The sequence below is a fragment of the Lepisosteus oculatus genome, chromosome 25 (assembly GCF_040954835.1).
Source record: "Lepisosteus oculatus isolate fLepOcu1 chromosome 25, fLepOcu1.hap2, whole genome shotgun sequence".
NCBI lineage: Eukaryota > Metazoa > Chordata > Actinopteri > Semionotiformes > Lepisosteidae > Lepisosteus > Lepisosteus oculatus.
In genome coordinates this window covers 13,256,688-13,279,480 of record NC_090720.1, presented here as the reverse complement: position 1 = coordinate 13,279,480, position 22,793 = coordinate 13,256,688, and the positions used below count along the sequence as shown (strand labels likewise).

General features: G+C 42.2%; 1 protein-coding gene across 2 annotated transcripts in view; it reads left to right on the top strand.

The window, feature by feature from the left end:
• cdc42 (cell division cycle 42) overlaps positions 1-22,793 on the top strand; it is a 32,929-nt gene that overhangs the window by 1,755 nt on the left and 8,381 nt on the right. For both annotated transcript variants that reach the window (XM_015336783.2, XM_006641859.3), the window contains exons 2-5: positions 17,396-17,542; positions 18,596-18,668; positions 21,623-21,732; positions 22,541-22,738. In XM_015336783.2, coding sequence (XP_015192269.1) covers positions 17,438-17,542; positions 18,596-18,668; positions 21,623-21,732; positions 22,541-22,738 — 486 coding nt within the window. In that variant the 5' untranslated portion in view covers positions 17,396-17,437. The remainder of the gene's footprint in view (positions 1-17,395; positions 17,543-18,595; positions 18,669-21,622; positions 21,733-22,540; positions 22,739-22,793) is intronic.

The window sequence follows — 22,793 nt, the reverse complement described above, 5'->3', positions numbered from 1 at the left end:
TGCCTGTGTAAATGTTGCTGAAGAATCCCCCAGTATTTTTTAATCCCTTCTCGTTTTTTTCACTTGTGAAATGATTTAGAAAGGATTTTACATTATCGTGTCAGTATAGTGCTTGGAAAAGCCTTTCATGATGAGGAAGGGGCAATTGATTATTGAGAGATGTTGAAATTGTGCTCTGTAACTCCAAAATCTGTTTTACAAAGAGAATCATTGAATGGAATTGACAGGGCAGTAACTTTCTTTTGAAATATGAAAAGTAGCTTGACAATATAAGTTAATCGCTTGTTTTTCTGGATCTGCATGGACTGTTTTTGTCATGCGTGTTTTATTATTTTATGTGAACTTTTCAAATGAGTAAGCATTGTGAAACAGGAAATCGGTTATTTAGGAGTGGTACTTTTTTCTCCCCTGAGATTTTTTTCCCCCACTTTTCTTTCATCTTCAAATGACATCCAATTTGCTACTGTTATTGACTAAAAGCCATGATCAGATATATTGATTCAGTCTGTCTAAATGATGGATTATCAGGATCTATAGACAGTAAAGGATAGATTTTTAGGGTCAGTTATTTTACCTTCTGCTTTCTCCGTGTTAAAACTAGTCCTGGCCTTAGTGCTTTTTCAGCTGCATATTTGTGTCTTTGTCTTCTGATGAAAAATGCAAGAACAGAAGAGGTCTGAGATGAGATGAGAGGAGGCCATTCAGCCCAGCCCATCGCATGCTTGGTTGCTAGTAGCTTATTGATCCAGGGATCTCTTCTGTTTCTCTTGAAGGATCCAGTGCTCCAGAGCTGTAGTTGTGTTTTTCATCCCCAAAGGTCCCAGAGACCTTGATGTAAAGTGAAGCACCAGGCCTAGGTGACAGTGCAGCCGTTCTGCCCCAGCAGAGCTACTGCACAGCACATCAGGGGAGGAGTGAGGAGTCAGTTCACCACTGGAATGTAAGGGGGGACGTTGGGGGGACCAGATGGTTCCAGGCCAGGACCCTCACAGTGTCTCTTGTCGCCACACTGGGATATTTGGTTAGGAAAATGTGGTCTTGAAGGAAGGCGCGGAGCACACGGTGGCTCGCTGGCTCCGACTTTGTGATATAGATCAGTCGTCATGTCCCGCTGTGTAAACGTGGACGTCGCACAAAATGCAAGAAGGATGCTAACGGAGACAGGCTCTTCTTTTTCTGCGCAGACGACGGCACATCGTCACCTCTTCTTGCCAGCTGATGGCTTTGACCCAGAAGCAGCCTGACCTCCCCCATTGCTGACCAATTCAAAACCGTCTCTTTCTTCTTGCATCAGTGATCGTATGCATTTACCTCCTATCAACTGAAAGTCAGACATGTTCTCTGTAGCTGTCCAGAAGACTAATTGCTCCTGAATTTATTACCGTTTTCCCTTACAATGCATTAGGCATTCTGCTCTCCTATAAAATTTAGGAAATGGGATATTTAACTTCAACCTGTTCTGTTTTGGCTATAAATACGTTTGTATCTATACAAGTAATAAATCTGTAGCATTTTTTGTTAATACTGTTGAGTTCAGAGATTTTTGTAGTTGTAAGTTAAGCACGGTTGTCTTTCTTAAGTTGATGAGTGATAACAGACCGTAAAAAAATTATTGTAATCTTGTTGATCATTTTTGTAGCTTGTTTCCCTTTGTGCGTCATTTTGGTACACACTGTAGCCCTGAAACAGTCGTGCAGCTTAGATAAAGCTCCTTGCCAAATGAACAGTAAATCTGTGTGTAAATTATCCAATGCAATGCAGATCGATTCCAGCCATATTTATGTTAGTTTTGTAGCAAGACGCCTTGGTTACTTCTGACTGAAATTTAGTCCTGGTTGCCAGATCAGTGTTGTATCTCAACTGCTGTCTTTATTAGTGCAACAAGACAGGGTGCTGTAGAATGTTATTACGCATTGTTGTTACTGTTAATATCGAACAATAACCAATCTTGTTATATTGGAGCTTCCCCTCCGGGGTGCGTGCTTTGCTCGTCTTGCTGGTCGTGCCGTGCGAACACTTTGCCCAGTGGGCCGCTCGTATCCTGGCGGTCCCGGAGCGGTGACGGGGATTGAGGCTGACTGCTTGCCACATGAGTGGAGGGCGACAATGTGCCCACGAAGCGTGGCTGCCGGTGCAGGGGGAGGGCGCGTCGCAGTTAGCGGAGCACGCCCGAGGGCCGCGTTGGAAACCGCGTTCGCTGCACCTGGGTCTTTGGCAGGGCTAGCTGGGAGGGCGCCCAGCAGACAAGCCCGTTCTGTCTATTTGCATGCTGTCTTCCCCTCCTCCCCCCCTGGTTCACTATTTTGTTTCTGCTTGGAACTTGATGTAGTTGGCGTTGTTCTGGACTGTGCGGTGTGCAAAGCTGATCTCTTTTTAGTGGTCCTTTAGCGATTTTGATTGTTGCTTAAGAGGCTTCTTTACCCGAAGGGCTGTGGGTGTCTGGAGCAGCTAACCAGTCATGTTATGAAAGCCGATACCCAGGCTTCTTTCACACAACAGCTGGGTGAGTTCCTAGGTTGAAGGGCCTCTTGTTTTGTAACCTTTATTTTCTTACTTCTGCACTTTATCACTGTGACCAAAGGGTGGAGCGCATCCTTGAATCAGGGTTTGTCAGCTGGAGTTTAAGCAGCTTTCCCATGTTTCAGAATGGGTGTGCCTTTGAGCACAGTCTGGTCTAATTATCAGAGCCTAGACTCTGTTCCCTCTTCCTCCGGTCCCTGCTTGAAGCCTTATGCGGTGAAGCTCGCTCTGCACCCTTCCCCAAGTCCTAACACTTTTCCAAAGGGTTAAGTGTCTGTAATCTGGGGGTTGCTGATGTTCTGTGTTTCATAATAAAATACTCACGTCCTAATTCTGTTTGAAATAGGGGATGTGTGAATGCTTTTTGCTCTGAGGAGCTATCTGGTCACAGTGTTGCAAAACCAGCAACACTGATCTTCTCAAATATGGAATGACTAAATGTTGCGCAGTTTCAGTCGAAGTCTGATCTGTGTTTTATCTCTCCCCTGTCAGATGTTTGGGTGACAGTCATCAGAATATGCACGCCTGCTTTTAATATTAATAATAATTGCTTACATTAATATAGTGCTTTTCTTGAAACTCCACTCAAAGTGCTTTACAGGTAATGGGGATCCCATCCACCACCACCACCAATGTGCAGCCCCACCTGGATGATGTGACAGCAGCCATAGTGCACCAGAACGCTCACCACACACCGGCTCTCAGTGGGGAGGAGAGCAGAGTGATGAAGCCAATTTACAGATTTTACCTTTTCGGATGTAAGATTTTTACAGGTCTCCTAGCTTTGATCTGCAAAGCCTTTTACAGCCACACTGAAGAGACATTGTGAGGGTGGTGTAGGAAAGGTGCAGTCCAGTTTTGGCACATTTCTGCAGACTGTGCAACTTCCTCTCCTATTGAGCAAGAGATTGAGTTTAAACTGCTTAACAAAATAGTCCTGTGAATGAAACCATAGAGCAGCTTTTCCCAAACCTTCAGCTTGTAGCACACCTAGGGTCCCAAGCTTCACACACCAAATAATTTTAAAAAAATCAGTACTAATACTGCAAGAAATAATTAATCAAATTGTAATGGGGCTAAACTTTAATGTGAAATGTTAACTTCAAAAAATGATTTCAGTTTGGGATCGAAATGCTAGATTTAATGTAACTTCGGTTCAGTGTCTGAAGTGCTGGTGAAAAGGGCTGTTGAATTTGTGGCTCTTTTGAATTTAGCTTTGCTGATGCTTGGTTCAGTTTATGAATCTCAATGAACAGGGATCTGCTAAAACATATGGGAAGTTTCTTTTTTCACAATTTGGATATTTTGGCATTTTAAATTATCCAGCACCTCTAGATTCTTATGTGGTTCTACAGGTTTATTCTATCAAACTTAAATATATGTTTGACTGGATTTTTCTACAGTAGACTGGAGTTTGAGGTTACAGAAAGTAATCCTCTGCAGTTTTTTTCTCTGTCTTGCTGAATTAAAGTTAGGGCTGAGGGCAGCGGGGAACTGCTGCTTCCTGTTCAGTCTGTGGTTGGGAGTTTGTGCTTTACAGGAAGGTGGCTGCCTTGTGTTTCCAGCTGTGCCAGAGAAGTATGGAACATTTCTCTTGATAGGATGCAAAATAATTCTGCTATGTGACAGGCTGTATAACATTTTACCCTTGTTGATGGAAATGAGGTACGAGTTAAAAGCAGTTGTAGGGTTTTCTAACTGGAGAACAAGGAAAAAAACCAAGAAGTTGCATGCATCTCTTTGATAGTTATTTTAGTTTTTAAGGGGATCCGCCAAGACTAATACTACCTTTGATGTTGATCACAGCACAGATTGGAAAAAAATAAAATGGAATATCATTAAGTCACAGTACCGGGAAGTATTACAGGAACTGCTGGTGATTTTTAATCCAATGTAAGTATAAGAATCAGAATTCAAGATCTCTTTCCAAAAAGAGATGGGTTGGTATTGTTTGACTTTTTTTTTCCATTTTGATTGTTGTGACATTCAGTTGGAAAACTCCTCTCTGCTGGACAGTCTGGGGATGTTGAACTGCTGTTTGAATGTTTTAGGTGTTGAAGCATTAGGGCCTCAGCAGCAGTGAAGAGATCTCTTTCTGCCTTCTTCAGCAGTGCTGTTTTCAATGATTGTTAGGAAAAAGGGGATTACTTAACGCTGCTTGGATTAACCAAACTCTGCATTTGTGCATGGCTTGAACAATGGATCTTACTTTTTGTTTGGTTTCAGAAAAGTACTGTTTTTCCATGTTGGAAGTTGCAGTAAGAGAAAAATAAAAGCTAAATGTCATCAGACATCTAAAACATACTGAACTCCGGATATGCTAAAGTTAAATAAGCACCTGCTTTTCTACAGCACTTCTTGTCCTAAAGGATCTCAAAGATCTTTGTCTAGGAGAGGATCAACCACCTGCCTGGGCGACATACGGTAAATGTTTTTCTTTAGTAATCCCATTAAACAATCGGGTAGAAATGTGCGAAATTGCTTTGATTTGATTTTAACTGGCAAGAGGTAAGTAAGGAAGCCCCGAGTGGAATTCAGCCAGGCACTAGGGTTAACACCTTTTTTTTTTTAGGAACAGTGCTGTGGCATCTTTATTGACCAAGTGGTCAGTACCTTAATACTGCTGTTGCTGTACAGTCCTTTGGTCACCACTGTTGGACTTGGCCATTTTGTTGGAGGATTGGTTTTAAATTCTCATCCAAGGCGAAGAGACCTGAATCTCTTGAGACAGCACATAAGTGTCCACTTTTTGTAGCAGTGGGATGTAATCTAGTTTCTGTGCTGCAGGCTCTTGCCCAAGTACACAGCAGGTGTTTGATATTTCAGGCTTGTTTCACTAATTGCAATTTTTTTGCAAATTGAGATGCATAAACCTTTTTTCCTGCCTCAGAAGTATAGGTTGTAAAATTCTGCAGCTTCCAATTCGTAAATGGACCCTAGTGCTCTGCAGTAATTTTGGTTCTCTGAGCTGAAAAGCTTTTGAATGAAAAGGGAGCACGGTGTTAACGCACTGTGACTTACTGGGTCAAATAAAAGCATGAATATCGAAAGCTGCTGTTCATTGTAACTCCCATAAATTTGATACTCCATCTGTAAGGCAGCCCGCTGCAGTTGGGGAGGCTGGGAGATGGCTGCAGTGCAGTTGCTCCTCAGGTCTGAATTGCAGAGATGAGGTCAGAGCCGACTTCCGCAGCTGTCGGGCTGCGTGGAAGGAAGTCAGGGCTGAGCAGTCCCCCTTGGTTTCAGTGTGCTGTTGCCTTATTGCAGCGCAGCTCTGCAGAGGCAGTGAATGCACCGAGGAGAGAAGCAGCCTGTCACGGCCTCATTGCAACAGGAAGGAGGAGGTAGAGACGTTTTAGAATGTTCTCTTTTAGAAAGCAGGGGGAGATGTATCTGTCTGCACGTTTAGCATTTGCTGCAAGCGCTCACGCCTTATCATTATAGCTGGTCGCAAACGCCCTTGCTTCTTGTTTTATGCATGGGTGGTGTAGCTGTTAACGAGATGATGTCATGCTTTATTTTAAAGCCGCAGTGCCCCCCCCCCCACTGCAAGCATGCACGGGAGGGGGGGTGATGAACTGAACGTTGCCGTGGTTTTGTTGAGTGACAGGCTGTGTTGAAAAGGATCGTCTCCCAGGGATGGGTCAAGGATGCATACTGGTTGTTTATTTCGAGTTACCTCTAGGCAGCCTGGAAACAGAAATAGGCAAATTAATATCCTAACGGGCTTGTTGTGGAAACAGATGTCTTCATACTGCCTTGCTGGTATTTGATTCCCGTTGTACACTTCTGCTGTTTGAGGGAATTTCTGTTATATGCTGGTGAAAGCACATACATGTTGCCTTGTGTGTTTCATATGGGTTTGGGGACAGTTTTGGTCAAGGAGTTTGTCTGTTTTTCAAGCCTGTATGTTAATGAAGACCTTTCTTCTCCAAAGTTGCTTGGGCAGTGATGAGCAGGGTATAGTATATGCCTGGTATAGTAGTGATCCAATTATGTATATTGGTTATTAATCTGAAAGCTTTTGATCTAGATATATGCTGTAATACTGTTGCTGTAGGTTCTTGTTCCGATTAGTTTGAATGCCTGGTTTTTAAGTGTCTGTGTGCAGACAGGCTCTGAGGGTTGATGCCTTTTTAAATTAACCTTTTTTCTGTTTCCTGTCAGCTGGGTGGCTTTGCTCCAAAACACCAACATATATTCATCAATGTTGTGCTGCCTGTTTTTCAAAGAGAGATGCAATGTGTTTTTGTGAATGAAATTTTAAAACTGTGATGGGAGATTTCTTCAAGTCCATAATGGCATAATTAAAAATATTAAGCTGTACTATACAGTTTTTTTATTCCAATGTTTCGTATCTGGAGATAGCATTTTAGAAGGTGAGCTGAATCTGAACTTGAGATGCCAATCGTTAGTTTCGTTCTGAATGATTGTTCAACTGCTTGGGAGCTGGAGATGTTTGTTTCGGTTCTGACCAGACTCCACGCATGTACTCTGAGCCATGTGGAGCGTTTCCTTCTTGAACCAGGTGAACCGGACTTTCACACTGGTTCAATGCCCGTCTTCCTTCAATTTGAAGTGTGAGTAACTTCAATGTCTTTCTGAAATAACAGAAAATCTAATCAGATAATTGAATATAACGGTTTTGTGCATCTTGCCATTTGTAGGGATGCTTTGATCTGAAAGATCTTATTGAAGGTTTGCTTTTAAATGCATCCTGTCTAGTTTACTTTTGTTAGTTGAGGGGGACTCCGTATCGCAGCCTTGTACAAGTCCTACTTGAACAGCCCCTTTCTGAACTGATGTATTCTCTCCAGTAATCAGAGTTTTTTCAAAAATCCATTCTGTCAGAGCCTGTGAGGAAATGCATTTTCCACTTCGAGAAGCTCAGCGCACCGTTCAGCGCGAGCGGTTGTTACTCTTGGGAGTGTATCGATTACTTTGATTTAATACGGCCACTCAGGTCTCAAGTGGAGCTCCTTTCGGAATTCAAGAGCCAGAAAATGTGAAAGCTATATGTCGGTTTAATGAAGGTTGAACCTGAATTTGCCGAGTATAGCGAGTGGCTGGACTGCAATGGTAACATACATGGAACTGCTGTTAATGTTTTGCCTGTGTGGACCATAGGAAGATGTTTAATAATAATAATAATAATAATAATAATTGCTTACACTTATATAGCGCTTTTCTGGACACTCCACTCAAAGCGCTTTACAGGTATAAATATAGGGGGATTATTAGGAGGCCATGATTGGTAAGGGCCAATGGGAAATTTGGCCAGGACGCCCTAGGGGAGTCACCCCCCTACTCTTTTCGAGAAACACCCTGGGATTTTTAATGACCAGGTTTTACGTCTCATCCGAAGGACGGCACCTCTTTACAGTATAGTGTCCCCGTCACTATACTGGGGCATTAGGACCCACATGGACTGCAGGGTGAGCGCCCCCTGCTGGCCCCACTAACACCTCTTCCAGCAGCAACCTTAGTTTTTCCCAGGAGGTCTCCCATCCAGGTACTGACCAGGCTAACACCTGCTTAGCTTCAGTGGGCTGCCAGTTGTGAGTTGCAGGGTGATATGGCTGCTGGCATGTCTGGTTTAGACCCCCCCTACAACCCCTATGTCTGGTTTAGATCTCAAGAGGCAGGTGGCTTGGTTTTCTAATTCAGTCAGAGCCCTGGTCCTTCAGAATTCTGTTTGTTTTTGTTAGTTGCTAAATCCTTCATGGGCTTTAGAAACATTTCTTCGTTTTCCGATTGGGAATTGTCTTTGGAAACCTCAAGTCGTGAGAAACAAGGCTCTGGGATTAGATCCGTTAAAGCTGCTGCCCAGAAAGTCTCTTAAGGTCGTTAGCCACTTAAAACCTGTAATGAAGGGTGAAACCTGTTCAGTTCCACCTTCAAATGGGACAGTTGACCCATGTTTAAAGCTGTTTATTAGTTTTGAGTTAAGTTTTGTATTTCTGTTCTTCACAAAGAACTGGACTGCACTGGAAACACTTTTTCAGTGCTTTATTCTGAAGTGGTTTTAATTTACTTAAAAAGTCTTGTTTAGCTGTTGACAGCAGAGGTTACAAACTTAATGTTCTTCGCCTCTCAAAACTAATATCAGGGGCAGTACCTTAATGCTTGTAAATTAGTTTTCACCAAATATGAAATGTTGTGTTATAATATTTTGTTTAACCCAAATCAGCTATAGAAGTATTTCCAAACACCTGAAGAAGGCTCCACGGCCGAAACGTTGTGTTCTCTTCTTTTTTTCAGCATGGAATAAACCTATTACTTGTTCCTTTCCAAACAGAAGTCCGACTTGCCAGCCTGTAAGGCTACAGTAGAGAAACTCTTAAAATTAATATTTTATTCATGCGATTGGACTGGGAAAAGAGATAATGAGGCAGGTATGCCTGTGTGCTTTGGAGTACTAGATTGCTACTGGTTATAGCAATCCAGCTGATTTTTCTTAATCATTATTGATTGGGCTTCTATCTGTGGCTTGATATTGTATGTTCTGGTACTATATATAGTTCGTGTTCTGAATTTTATTGTAAGTTGAGGATCCAAGTCCTTCTTGCTGGATCAGGTGTTAACTGGTGTTCTGGCCAAATTTAAACTGTTTATTAACGCTGGTTTCCCAGAAACCCCTCAGTTTTAATTAAGCTGGTAGGTCTGTTGCTGACACAGCTCTCACCCCTGCTCTCCCTGTGCAGAGAGATCTTGAGTTGAAACCACCTGACCATGAAGCATCTTATTTGTATTTTGTCAGCGTTCCTTGCAATGGATTGTTCTTTCAGCAGGACTGTAGATTTCATTTAAACTCATCACCCTTTTTCGAGAAATGTAACAGACATGTTTGTGCCTTAGGGTGAGCCATCCTCCCTACATACCTTTGTTCTTTTTGTTTGCACTTAGAATACATTAACCACTTTTATTTAAGTCCTCATGTAAAGCACTGACTCTGAACTTGACCTACAGCTTTAACCCTGAGTTGCATTCTGAGTTGGTTCTGTTGTAATAACCTGCCATGATGTGCACATTATAGTGGGGAAAAAAGCTTGTTCTTTGGGAAGTAGTTCCTAGCAGGTTTAAATATATTAATGAGAAAAACAAAAAAAATTGTTTTTGACACTCATGATTCAGGCACTAGTGACCACTATGAGCATTGATGGAAGATTCCATTTTAAGTGTGCTGTTAGCTTATTTGCTATGCTCTAAGGGCAAGAAGAGTCAGCTAGCTTTCTTGATTCTGGTGGCTTCACCCTGAGGTACCCTGAGGTTCCCTGAGGATGCAGTTAGCATCGTTGTAGGAAAGTGGCTTAACTGCTTTCACATCAGTCAGCTCACAGCACTCATGACCTAGAGGAGAGGGGACCCAGGAGGGTCTGTGGAAGTTGCTGGTCCCTCGCTTGTTACAAGAACACCGCAGTAAGCATATTAGAAAAATGCACACTTGGCCCTCGTTTTTCACCTAATCATCACGCAAGTGGGTCCTGAGGAGACTTTGCTGCAGAAAACCAGCAGTTGGCGCATGCATTGTTCAGAAATTTGCCATGTTCCGTCCCCCCATTTTTTTAACCCCTTCATCCAATTCAGGACCACGGGGGAGGCGGTGTCTATCCCGTCAAGCAGCAGGCGCATGGTGGGCTACACCCTGGACAGGACACCAGTCCAGCACGGGACAGACATGCACACACGCACCAGGGCCGCTTTTCCCACAAGCCACTTAACCTGCCAGTATGTCTTTGGACTGTGGGAGGAAACCCAAGTGAATACGGGGAGGAATCCTCCACACGGCTAGTTGATACAGCAGTTGAACCCCTCAGCAATGCTTATCACTGTGCCACCCAGCCATGGACCAAGTTATACCATATATATATCTTCCCCTACTGATTGACTTCATTTCTAAAGTAGCACATTTCTGGAATAAATGTACGGGTTTCACTGCTTTTTCACTGATATACTGTAAACAATATATTGTGATTAAAATGGATGTTTCGTTTTTAAGGTTATAACATGTTTTTTAATTACATTTCCAGTGTGATTTCCAAAACTCTTGCAACTGAGTAGTCTATCTAATAATTTAGTCTAATTCAAGATTGAAATTTTATATTCCTGTGTTTGTAAGAATCATACTTAATTTGCATACCTAAGAATTCTTACCCTCTTCTATATCTGTAACTGCAAACTGTTAATTTGATGTACTGTTAGATTGGAAGAAATTCTGAAACACTCTCACTCTTAATTTACACCAAATGTTCAGTACATAGATGACGAACGTCCTAAGCTATTTTGGAGCTGAGAATCACAAGTGTCATCGGCAGTGCTAATCAGAGCTTGTTTTCGACGTTCCTACCATCCTTGGGCTGCTGATTCCAGTTTTTTCTTGTCGCCAGTGAACTCGGGGCTTTCAGACACCGATCAGTGATATGCCTTTGAGAGAGGTGACTGCATTTCAGAGGCGAAGCATTCACAGTGCAAACAATTGATCTAACTTTGTGGGATAAAATAGAATTGTCATGGCAGCTTCCTTGTGCCAGGGAGTTTTACTCTGTGGTGACTTTTTCAGGGATCCATTCTGTTGCCTGATAAGCAGGTTTATGTTAAAGTATCCTGTCTCAGTTCTAAGCAGCGTTGCTTTGTTTTAAGCAAATGGTGCAGCTTGGACTATTTGTCCCTTTGTTCGGTCTTTTTGCCAGAGAAATAAAGCTTGACAGCTCTCATTACTTACAAAGCTAAGTTAACCCAGCGGTATTCCACTTGTTTCACTGTTGCTTACTTTGTCAGTGGGGAAAGCTAGCTGTGATTCGATAAGGAGTCTTGGGTTCCAGGCGATTTTCTCTAAAATATTCACCACCTGCCGTTAATTCTTGCTGTAATGATGTTTCGTCATCAAACTGTTCTCTTGAACGACTTGCCTCCTAACTGGTAACTTCTGATGGCATATTTGTAGGGGATAAATACTCGGTCCTGTATTTTGTTTAATACAAGATCTTGGGTTGCATGAGGAGACCTATTCTGTACTGTAAACTCTCAAAAAAGCTTTAGTATCTAGTTGTTTACTAACTGGAATTTTCTCCATAAACCACTTTAAAATCATCCTCTGTCGCTGCCATCATTCAGTGCGCTCCATTACAGTAGACATTCACCATAGCACAGACAGTAGATCATTTGCTTAGTTTTATCACAAAATATTTTCACTATCCAGCAAAGCTTGAGTCGTATCTTCCTTTACATGCACATGGTCTGGCATAGGTTTTACAGTTTGTAGTATAATATTGTAATTACTTACTGCACTGTAAAAAGTTGAAATAGTGAATTTACAGTACAAAAAAAATAATGTGCTCCAACTTGCTTTTTGTGATAACGTGCTTATATTTTGATAACCAGCTTATTTGGCACCATGAATGCCAGATAGTAAAGATTGTACTGAAATTTCCATTCAAGTACTACACAACTGTGCTTACTGCAAATCCCAGAAATCATTCAAAATAAGCTTCAGCTTCCTGCAGAAGAATCTGCAGTAACTTTCAGAAATGTTACCACCTTGTGGACCGGTTGTGTCAGAACTCGGAAGACAGGCCAGGCCTGATCAGTACTGGGATGGTGGGATGGGCGACTTCCAAGGAAAACCCATTTGCCGCTGTGCTTGGTGCTGGAAGACCAGTAGGCAGTGCTTTTCCCTTTAGACCAGACTTTGTAAACCAATACCCTAGACTGGTAACTGGGGACGTTGTGCTGTTTGATGAGACCTTTAAATTTATATTTAAAATACTTCAATTAAATGATTTAAGGCCCTGATATACACATGCAATTGATCTAGGAAGAGAAAAACAAATAGTGAAATAACTTGGTAGATGTATTTAGAATACTACATGGATTTATTATTTTTTCTATCTGGGAATAAACCTTGACAATTTCAAGATATTAATGACCCTTGCCGTCAAGTGCAGGGACTAAGAACCTAACTTTCCATTTTATCATGGGCTCAATCAGTATGTGAAGGTGTTGTAATAGATGTAACTGACATTGTCCAGGATGTGGGGTGAATAATAAGAAAACTGCGTGTTTAGTGGTGTGCTGTTATGTTCAGAGAGAGCAGCTCAAGAGCAACATTCTGAGGGTTTTGGCTTTTCAGCTTAACCAGAAGGAGCCACAGAAACAGCTCCATCCTTTCTTAAGGTGGTGGTGAAACTGCTACTGCATGACAAGGCAGAAAGGACCTTTTTTTTTCTTCTGGGGAAAGGATACTTTTTTAACATCAGTGCCACAACCCTACCATTCAGGGTCACATTTTCATCATTTCCTTATAATTCAAACTCAACCTTATTTGATGTAATTGGCCCTTCTTTAATGCATCTTAACTTCATTGTGCTTTTGTTTCTACGCTTTACAGGCATAAATGAGCAACTAGTAGAGATTTAGCTATTACTTTGGTTAAAAGCATGAATGAATAATTGACCCTCGGAACTGGGATTCTAGTGCCTTTGATTAAAATTTGCCATTGTTTTCAGGTATAGTTTGTCATTGGGCTTAAGTTTGTAAATGAGCGCTGACCCACTCCGTTAGCGAAGTTCTACAGCCGTCGCTCTGTTAACAAGCTGTGGGAGCTGTTTGCATATGCCCTCCGTGAGCAATAAAGTAGTAGTTAAATGCGATGGTGTGGCTGGCCTAGGAATGTGTTAATTTCCTGCGAGAAGAGCCTGGGTCAGCATGTACAGGCCCCTCCAAGAAAAACAATAAGCAGCGAAGAAGGTGGACTTAATAAAGCTCTGTCAGCGCCGTCCATCTCTTCCAGGCCAGCGGCAGCCCTGTTCATTCAAGCGGTTTTTCTCCACCGCCAGGAGTATTCTTGTCTTTTCTGGCATGAAGGATGTTCTTTTAGGACTTTTCCAAATGGGTTGCTGCTCTCTCTGGGCTGTCCAGGATTTCCAGAGGTGGCTTTCTCGATGAGCAGCGTGACGCTTGATGAAAGCTCCTCTTTAGGAGCAAGTTTCACTGCTTCACACCTGTGATGAGCTTTCACGGGTGTGAAAAGGAGTACGTTTGCCCTCCATCCTGATTTCTCCAGGTATTCGTTATCCTTCTTTTAATACCTACATGAATTAAAATGAAGCGAATGAAGTTGACTGTCTGGAAGGGGGTCATGTGGAGAAATTGAACACGCTACTGATCTCTTTAGTTTTTAGATCACACTTGTACAGAACTCGTGTTTGCTGTTCAGATCTGTTTCAAGTCAATCTCTGATATGAAGCAACTTTATTCCATCTGCCAAAGGGTTTCTTGCATTTCTGTATACAGAAAAGGGTTTTGGAAAAAATACTGAATTAAAAGAAGATACATTGCATATAACAAGTATGTTTGAACTACAATTACCATACTTATAAATTGAGAACTGTATGCTGTATAATTTGTACATATAAGGTATTAAAGGTAATGCTTCCAGCTATAGAACAGCCCATTACAGGCCACTTCTGTGAGTTAATTAAGCAAAAGGAGTATTTTTACTGTAATGACTTTTTCATGCTGTAAGGCAGCACGAAGGTTGAAAGCTGTTCTGTTATACTGTGAATTGCAAGCTTTCATTTGAGTCCGCACACTGTAAAAAATACAAGGGGCTGAATGGTGTAAAATGCATAACTGCTCTGTGAAAAATTTATTATGACTTTTTTTTCCCCACACGTTTGTGTCCATTGTTGCTCAAATATGGATTTCTGTGGTGTGGTTTTGAGCAACAAATTTAAATATTTCAAGCAAAGCCATTAACTGTTGCTGTTTCAAGATGTCCGTAAAACACATGAGATTGCTTCTTCTGCAGTGTGTGTTGCCTGGGCGATCAAGTGAAGGAAGATTTTACGGAGGGAGGGTGGGGTTCATGTTTGACTGCCTGCTTTCTGTGATGCCTTTTGAAAGGCTGTATTTTGAATTTATGTAAAATAGATTTTTGCACTAGTTCTTTTTTATCTGCAAATCCGCGATACCCTTGAAATGAGAAACGCCTGTTCGGGCTGGCACTGTACAAACCCCAAAAAGCCCTCCAGCTGGATCCACCCTACTTTTACACAGCTGTTCTGAAGACCTGTGCTGATTTTTCTCTTGTGCTTTGCACATGTTTTTAACCCAGAGAGAGTGAAACACAATCTGCAAAGAAACGCAAACTTCTCCCTTCAGGCTTAACGGATTCTGTTACGCTGCAGTCTGTAAAAACAGAACAGCCTTCAGTAAGAAAACACTGCTGACTGAGCCAGCCGCAGACTGCTCTCAATTATCTGGGCTCGTGGGGAAAGTTACAGTATCCCTTACAGTATGAGGTCTGAATTCAGAATGCAGTTTTCTGGCATTTCTGTATACAGAAAAGCAGCGTACCTTTCTGTGAGGTAGCGAAGTGGGTAATGCAAATACACATTGAGGACTAACACTATAATCAAATCAAAATATGCCAAACTGCCTTTTCTCTATTAATAAGAAATGGTGAGGGACTAACCTGTTGTATGCTTTTGAGAGGTTGGCAGCCATAAATGTGGTCAGTGAGTACTGTAATGTTTAGAAAAACAAAAGTACAGAGGAGTTGCGCTTATCCGACCTATGTTTATTCGACATTTTGTTTTATCCGACATAGCCAATCACCTCAGTGTGCAGTGTATACAGTACAGTGTATACAGTACACTGTGTGCGCGTGCATAATATTTTGCCCAGTCCGATGCTGCTCTGTCTCTCCGTGTGTGACGTGCTTCGCTTGCTGATATCACGCTCGTGATGATTATTTTTCTGATTATCTTTTCGGAACGGCACTAGCTTACGTTGAACAGCAAGAGGAGGCCACTGCTGCTGCTGTCATGTTACTAAGACGTGGGCGATACCTTGCTGTAAGGAAGAGAAGCACATCTGGGAAACGGATTCCAGTCACTCATTTTTTTTTAAAATAATAACTATCAATAGTTCTGTACTCTGTTATTTTAGTATTACAGTAGATTAATAAATCAAATTTTATACTTATGCTGCTCTTCAATTAATATATGATTTGTCTACTCAGTTTCCGTATTATCTGACAAACTATCTGTCCCGTTTAGGTTGAATAATCGGGACTCGACTGTAATGTGTAAATTAAAATTAGCAGGCTGCATTGCATGCAATCAGACGAAACGATGAAAAACATGCATCCTCTGGTCAGTCTTGCCTCGTTTCACCCCTTCAAAGATCCTGCATCCGCACTTCCCCACTTCGTTTACATGAAGACAAGTTGTCCTTCGAATGAGACGTGAAACTGAGGTCCTGACTCTCTGTGGTCATTAAAAATCCCAGGGCGTTTCTTGAAAAGAGTAGGAGTGTCCTGGCCAAATTTCCCATTGGCCCTTACCAATCATGGCCTTCTAATAATCACCATCTTTGAATTGGCTTCATTACTCTCTGCTCTCCTCCCCTAGTGATAGCTGACGTGTTCTGGCGCACTATGGCTGCTGTCGCATCATCCAGGTGTGGCTGCACACTGGTGGTGGTGGAGGGGAGTCCCCATTACCTGTAAAGTGCTTTGAGTGGAGTGTCCAGAAAAGTGCTATATAAGTGTAAGCAAATTATTATTATTATAGGAGCATTACCGCTTTGGAGCCTCAGGTTCACGTTGAAATCTAAGTAGGACTAAGTCTGCTCAGAACTATTAAGTGACTTCGAAAGAAAACTCCAGGCTGCTGCCGTAAGTGATCCAGGTGATGCTCTTCCTTGTGCACCAGAATTTCCGAACCAGTGCTCTGGTGTGGTGGCAGGACTGTGCTGTTCTGCTTTGCGCTCACCCGGCCTCACCTTCACCCTTAGCGGAATCATTCCTCACTCCGCTAGCTCATCTGGTGTGTAGAGGGGCTGCTGGCACAGGATGGTTACTCCTCCTCACCCAGGTGGGCGAAAGCACTTCGAGATGGTCTATCCAAATGCAAATAAGACCTTTCGTTGGAAAGAACAGGTCATCAGTCTGGGCCACATATACTAAGATTTCACAAACTTGAAATAACAAAAGATGCAGAAACATACCCTGAAGATGGGTGATATCCATTGTTTTGACAAAAGAATGCCCCTCTTCCTGTCTTGGTTATAATATACGATATTGCTGTTAGATTGACAGCTGTTGATTTAAAATTAAGGATTTCTATGAAATTGAGGTTGGCAAACTGATCATGCAGAGTTTCCGTAAGTATTCAGTTTGTATTAAGGGGTAAGACTGGGATTAGGCAGGGGAAAGATCTAGATAGCAGCATCATGGAGGAAAATTGTTACACAATATTGTATCTTACAGTTCTGTGATATCGTTCATTATCTGAATGCTTGTGAAAATGCTTGAGTCAGGAAATGTTGCAGTGGAGGATGGGAAAGAATGTGATGAAGATGGAGGAAGGGTTTACATTTTAAGTGAAAACTTAATTCGTAACAATAATAATTACCACTCATGTTGAACTGTTTTCCACGTTCTTGGTCACGTGATAACTAGGTCTCACTCGTGTTGTAATTCGACATTTTATATCCTTTATGTGCTGTGAGAAAAGGTATCAGAATTGACTTTTTTTAAGAGTGTCTGTTAATTAAAACGTATATCCCTATACTGGGGCATTAGGACCCACACAGACTGCATGGTGAGCTCCCCCTGCTGGCCACACTAACACCTCTTCCAGCAGCAGCCTTAGTTTTTCCCAGGAGGTCTCCCATCCAGGTACTGACCAGGCTCACACCTGCTGAGCTCAAGTGGGCTGCCAGTTGTGAGTTGCAGAGTGACATGGGTGCATTACTATCATGCACAACACCAAGTTTAATTATTACATCTTTTTTTTTAGTGTACAATTAAAATTGTGGTCTCAGCTATACAACTGAATGCTAACTCCTACTCTGTCCTCTTTTCCAGGTCCTGGTGAATGAAAGTAGCAGATTTTAACCGAGCGCAGCCATGCAGACAATTAAGTGCGTTGTGGTGGGGGATGGTGCCGTGGGTAAAACTTGTCTCTTAATCTCGTATACAACCAACAAATTCCCCTCTGAATATGTACCAACGGTAAGTCCTGTTCTCTTCGGAGTTAATATTCTGTTTATTTGTGGGCATTGTTCTTTAAATTCGCACCACAGCTGTCATTGTTGTGTGATGATTTAAATGCAGTCAAATGCTGTGGAGGTCTAGATTGGGAGGCGAGTTGAGAAGTGTTTTATTCTATCGTGCAGGAAGCATGTTGCCACATTATGAGCTTTGTGTTGCAAATGATGAGTGGATGAGCTGTTATAGGTGTGTGCCCAGAGGGCAGGTTGTTGCCTGTAGTCCAGAGGCAACTTGCTCAAATTGGGATTTTTTCAGTAGATGATTTGGGGGGGTGCTGAAGGGCCCCCGGGTGTGGGTAGCTGACTTTAGGTTCTTTGTTTAATAGTGGCCTCTTACTAGTCATTGTGGGAGTCGCCACAGTCTCGATCTGCTGCCTCAGCTCTCTCTGGTGTGTGGACTTGGTCTTCCCATTGCACCTTCTGATCTTGTGGTTGAGATCTTAGCTCATAGATTAAGACGCAGTCATGATCTGCCAGTTCAGAAAGCAGTATCTTGTATACAGACTTTTTAAGAATCCCAGACTGAAGTGGTAGTTGCCAAGTAAGGCTTTTCAAACACTGATCTAGTTGCTTTAAGAAGTGAACCCACATACCCATTATGACCGGATCCTCATGAAAATGTGGCTAGTTTGTTAGAGGAAGATGGGTAGTTTGATTTAAGTGGAGACACTAACTGGATATCGGAGATAATGTTGAAGTTTGACAAGAAAATAAAATCCTTTTGCTTTTCTGGTTCAATTTGTGATACGAAATGCATTAAACATCTTGGCAGTTGAATGGTGTGGAAGTCAGACTTTGAAATGGCAGATAGCTGTCAGAATAACATTCTCCACATGTCTTGATCACAGGCTCTGAAGTGCAAGGGCAGAACTGCTCCTCAATCCCTTGTGGTTGCTTATTGTTTCTTTTAGAAAGAAAATACTGTGAAGTGGCTCCTTCTAGTGTCTATTTAAAAATAATTGAAATATTTGTACTGAACAAAGGTCTCATTTATCTTTTCCCTGTCTTGTTTCAGGTCTTTGATAATTATGCAGTTACGGTTATGATTGGTGGGGAGCCATACACCCTAGGATTATTTGATACTGCAGGTACAGTATTTTTTTTAATGACAGTATTTTTTTTTGTATATACAGTGTCTACTTCAGATGTTTAATGGTGTGAAACACCATATATTGAAAGTGCAAAAACCAGGTCCTCTTGTCTGTCTGTATAAAAGTGTGCTAGCCTGGATTTTCATGACTGAGTACCAGATCTCCTTCATTCTGACTTGTTGCATATTAAATCTGGAATGAAGATTAACAGAAACCTTTAAGTCTTTGCTCAGGTTAGAATTGAGATTTAACCTTCAGAAGCAGGTTACAGTGATAATACTGTTAAATAGTCAATGTTCAGTTTTTCCTTTTGAATGTCTATCAGCCCCCTGCAGGTTGGATCCCTACTCTTTTCCTGTTTAAGCATGATTTAATTGCTTTAAGATCGGAAACCTTAGCCTTAGAAAACAATTTTGCTCTTCTAGGAAAAGCCTCAAATATATGAAATAAGGACTGACATGTATCCAGATGTTCTCTACCCACTGTTGAAAATAGTTAGGGTTTGTTCTCCATACACAAGAGGCGTTCCTGGAGTTGACCTCATTTCTAGCTCTCATGCGCTCTGGCTCTGGGAGACTGTGGTGTGGAAAGGGAAGTGCTGGATCTGTGCCACTGGGCGTGCTTCCTGCCAGAGTCTCCTGGCGCGGAGGCCAGCTGTGCAGGAAAGGAGTGTGCCGCAGCACTGGGCGGCTCAGCTGCCTGCCATAAAAACCCTCCCATGTCGGTTCAGCGGGGGTGACTGGTAAACTTACCTCAGTCACGTTCGGCTTTGACTGCACATGGGATTCAGTGGCTCGTTTCTTGGGTGTGACTGAGCCGATCATGCCAGTGAGCATTTGTCTTGCATGCCTTTTACTCCGGTTTCAAGTTGCGCTGTGGAGGCCTTGCCCTGCCCAGCTGCAGGACTGTGCCTCCTGCCCTCCCAGGCAAGACGACCGGTGAGGAAGTCTCACCTGCAGAGGAAAGGCTCTTACTGACCTGGGTGTCAAAGATACATAAACATATCTGAATGTTCATAGCAGTTTTTTTCATACATTTATAAGTTTAATTCCAAAATCTTTCTGGCGTGAACACTGCATTATAGTATTAACAGAACATAGCAGTACGCAATGCATTATAATTAACATATTTAAGGTGTAAGGAGAAGAAGACGTGAATAAGCCTTAAAGATATTTGTACACATTGGTTTAGTTTTCTTTTTAGGGCTCAAAAGATTAATAGAAAATATAAACATGGCAAATTTAAAACTGGCCAAAGATATTTGAATATATGAAACAGGACCCCTCCCTTCTGCTCTCTTGGCTGCAATGCTGTGTTGGGAGGAAGTTATTTGGCAAAATCACTAAATAAAATACACATTTAAATGTACGTGATTTTGAGACTAACTCACTGTTGTCCCATTTAAAAACAACTGTTTGCTCTGAAGTTTTTCAATAATTTCTTACTTGACCAGTACAGACCTCATCCTTTAACTTGGACAAGGCAGAGCAGAAGCAGGAACAGTATTGATTTTGACTTGAACGAGGTAGTGGAGACGTGTGACGAATGCTGGAACATAGTGATGTAGAGACGCACTATAGATTCACACAGGATGTGTGGCTGTTAATTGAAGCTTATTTTCATCCGGAACTTTAAAATCTGTCATTGTCTTAACAACATTACAGCATAATCCCTTAATGAAAAAACAGTCAGTGCACCAATACATGTTCTTATGCATGTTTTGTTCTTGGGTGAAAATTATCATCAGTAACAAAAGTCAGATTTTGGGTGGTTTTTGTTACTGCAGCTGCTCTTATTTATTTTTGTGATTATGTGATCATTTCAGAAATGTTTTCTCAGGATCTAACTACCTCATTGTATTTTAAAGCAGTATACTCATTATTTCTTTGGTTATTTAAAAATCAGTGTTATGTCTATCCATACCAGATAGTGATAAAAACCTCTGTCCCTTCCAGTAACTTACAATTTGTTTTATTCTTGAGTTTCAAGGTTAGTTTTTCTGTTGAGTTCTGTTTTCCTGGCTCTTGAGTATCCTTTGTGAAGATGGTGCCCACTCACAGCTATTTGTCCTGCATGGGTGTAAGAGATGACACCAGGTGTGGAAACCGGCTTGCAGCTGTACCTGGCTCAGGCCCGCAGCAGGACACCAGACATGAGTGACCACAGCTGTGCTCATGTGCTCACTGGAAATGTTCCTCTGCGAGAGCTCTGTCTGAAGGAGCAGTGTTGTCCCATGAAGGAACACCTTTTCAGGCACCTTCGTCATCCGATGGAAACCTTGTGAGAGGGGTGTAGTTCTAATTGGTTACACTTTTATATAGCACTTTCTGGACACTCCACTCAAAGCGCTTTACAGGTAATGGGGATCCCCTTCACCAATGTGCAGCCCCACCTGGAAGATGCGACAGCAGTTATAGTGCGCCAGAATGCTCAAGATACATCAGCTATTAATGGGGAGGAGAACAGAGTAATGAAGCCAATTCATAGATGGGGATTATTAGGAGGCCATGATTGGTAAGGACCAATGGGAAATTTGGCCAGGACACCCCTACTCTTTTCGAGAAACGCCCTGGGATTTTTAATGACCACAGAGAGTCAGGACCTCAGTTTCACGTCTCATTCGAAGGACAACACCTGGTTACAGTGTAGTGTGCCTGTCACTATACTGGGGCGTTAGGACCCACACAGACTGCAGGGTGAGCGCCCCTGCTGGCCCCAATAACATCTCTTCCAGCAGCAACCTTAGTATTTCCCAGGAGGTCTCCCATCCAGGTACTGACCAGGCTCACACCTGCTGAGCTCCAGTGGGCTGCCAGCTGTGAGTTGTAGAATGATATGGCTGCTGGCTATTAAGTCCCCTTGCTGGAAAACCACTTGCTTGGAGTTCCTCTCTGCAGCTCACCGAGGCAGAAGCCAAAAGTAGTTTTAACCCTTTTTTTATTATCTTTCAGGTCAGGAAGATTACGATAGGTTACGACCACTGAGCTACCCTCAGACCGATGTCTTTTTAGTCTGTTTCTCTGTTGTTTCACCTTCTTCATTTGAAAACGTTAAAGAAAAGGTGAGTTCTCTTATTTTGTAATAGAGAAAACTGACTGACTGCCACCTTGAACTTTTTGACCTTTTCTTAGTGTGTAAGTGGGAGTTGGTGTAAAGTAGTAAGTTTCTGAACTCCTTCCTGGAGGATTGTGGGTTTGAGAAAAAGTAGTTATTTTACCCACATTGCTCCAGTCCACCCAAGTCTATAAATAAGTACCAGCATTGTTGGCGATAAACCTGTTGTCAAAAAAAATGTTTTGACTCTGGGAGAAGGCTGAGTCTGATGAGCTTCTAGGCTACAGTATGCATTTAATATGATCTATATCCATGTTCTGTTTTCAAAAGCCAAAATAAGGCTCATCTGGACCAACCTCTGTACTAAACTGCACCTCTTCCCACGCAGTGAAGTGTGATGTTGGTATTGCCTTTGGGAATGGTGTGAAAAACAAAACTGTTTTTCTAGATTTCTGATGGGAGTTGGTTTCATAAAGTTTCATTATTCATGGGGTTTTCATAAGAAAAAATGCAGTAGGTAATGCATGAAACCAGTGTTTTCAAGTTAGCCTTTAGCAAAAAAAATGCTTGTTGAATGGCTTAGTTACCTGTGTCTTTCTGTGACAAGTATGTTGCTATGTGCAGATATAAAATCAAGTGTAGTTTAGTATTTTCCTTCTACTAATGGCATTCCAGTATATTACAGTAGAAAAGTCTAAGAATTTGGCCCTCTTGATGGCAAGCTGAAGTGAAATGGACTGGGAGTGGATGTCGAAATGGATCCTTCAGTTTCCTTTCAGAAAGGGAGTTTTTGACGAGGTCTTCATTGTTTGCAGTGGGTACCTGAAATCACTCACCACTGTCCAAAGACTCCATTCCTACTGGTGGGGACACAGATCGACTTGCGAGATGACCCCTCAACAATCGAGAAGCTTGCCAAGAACAAACAGAAGCCCATTACTCCCGAGACGGCCGAGAAGCTGGCCCGCGACCTGAAGGCTGTCAAATACGTGGAGTGCTCCGCTCTCACGCAGGTAAGACGCACAGCCGAACTTTTATCAAATAATACCAAAGCCCGCCCCCTGACAT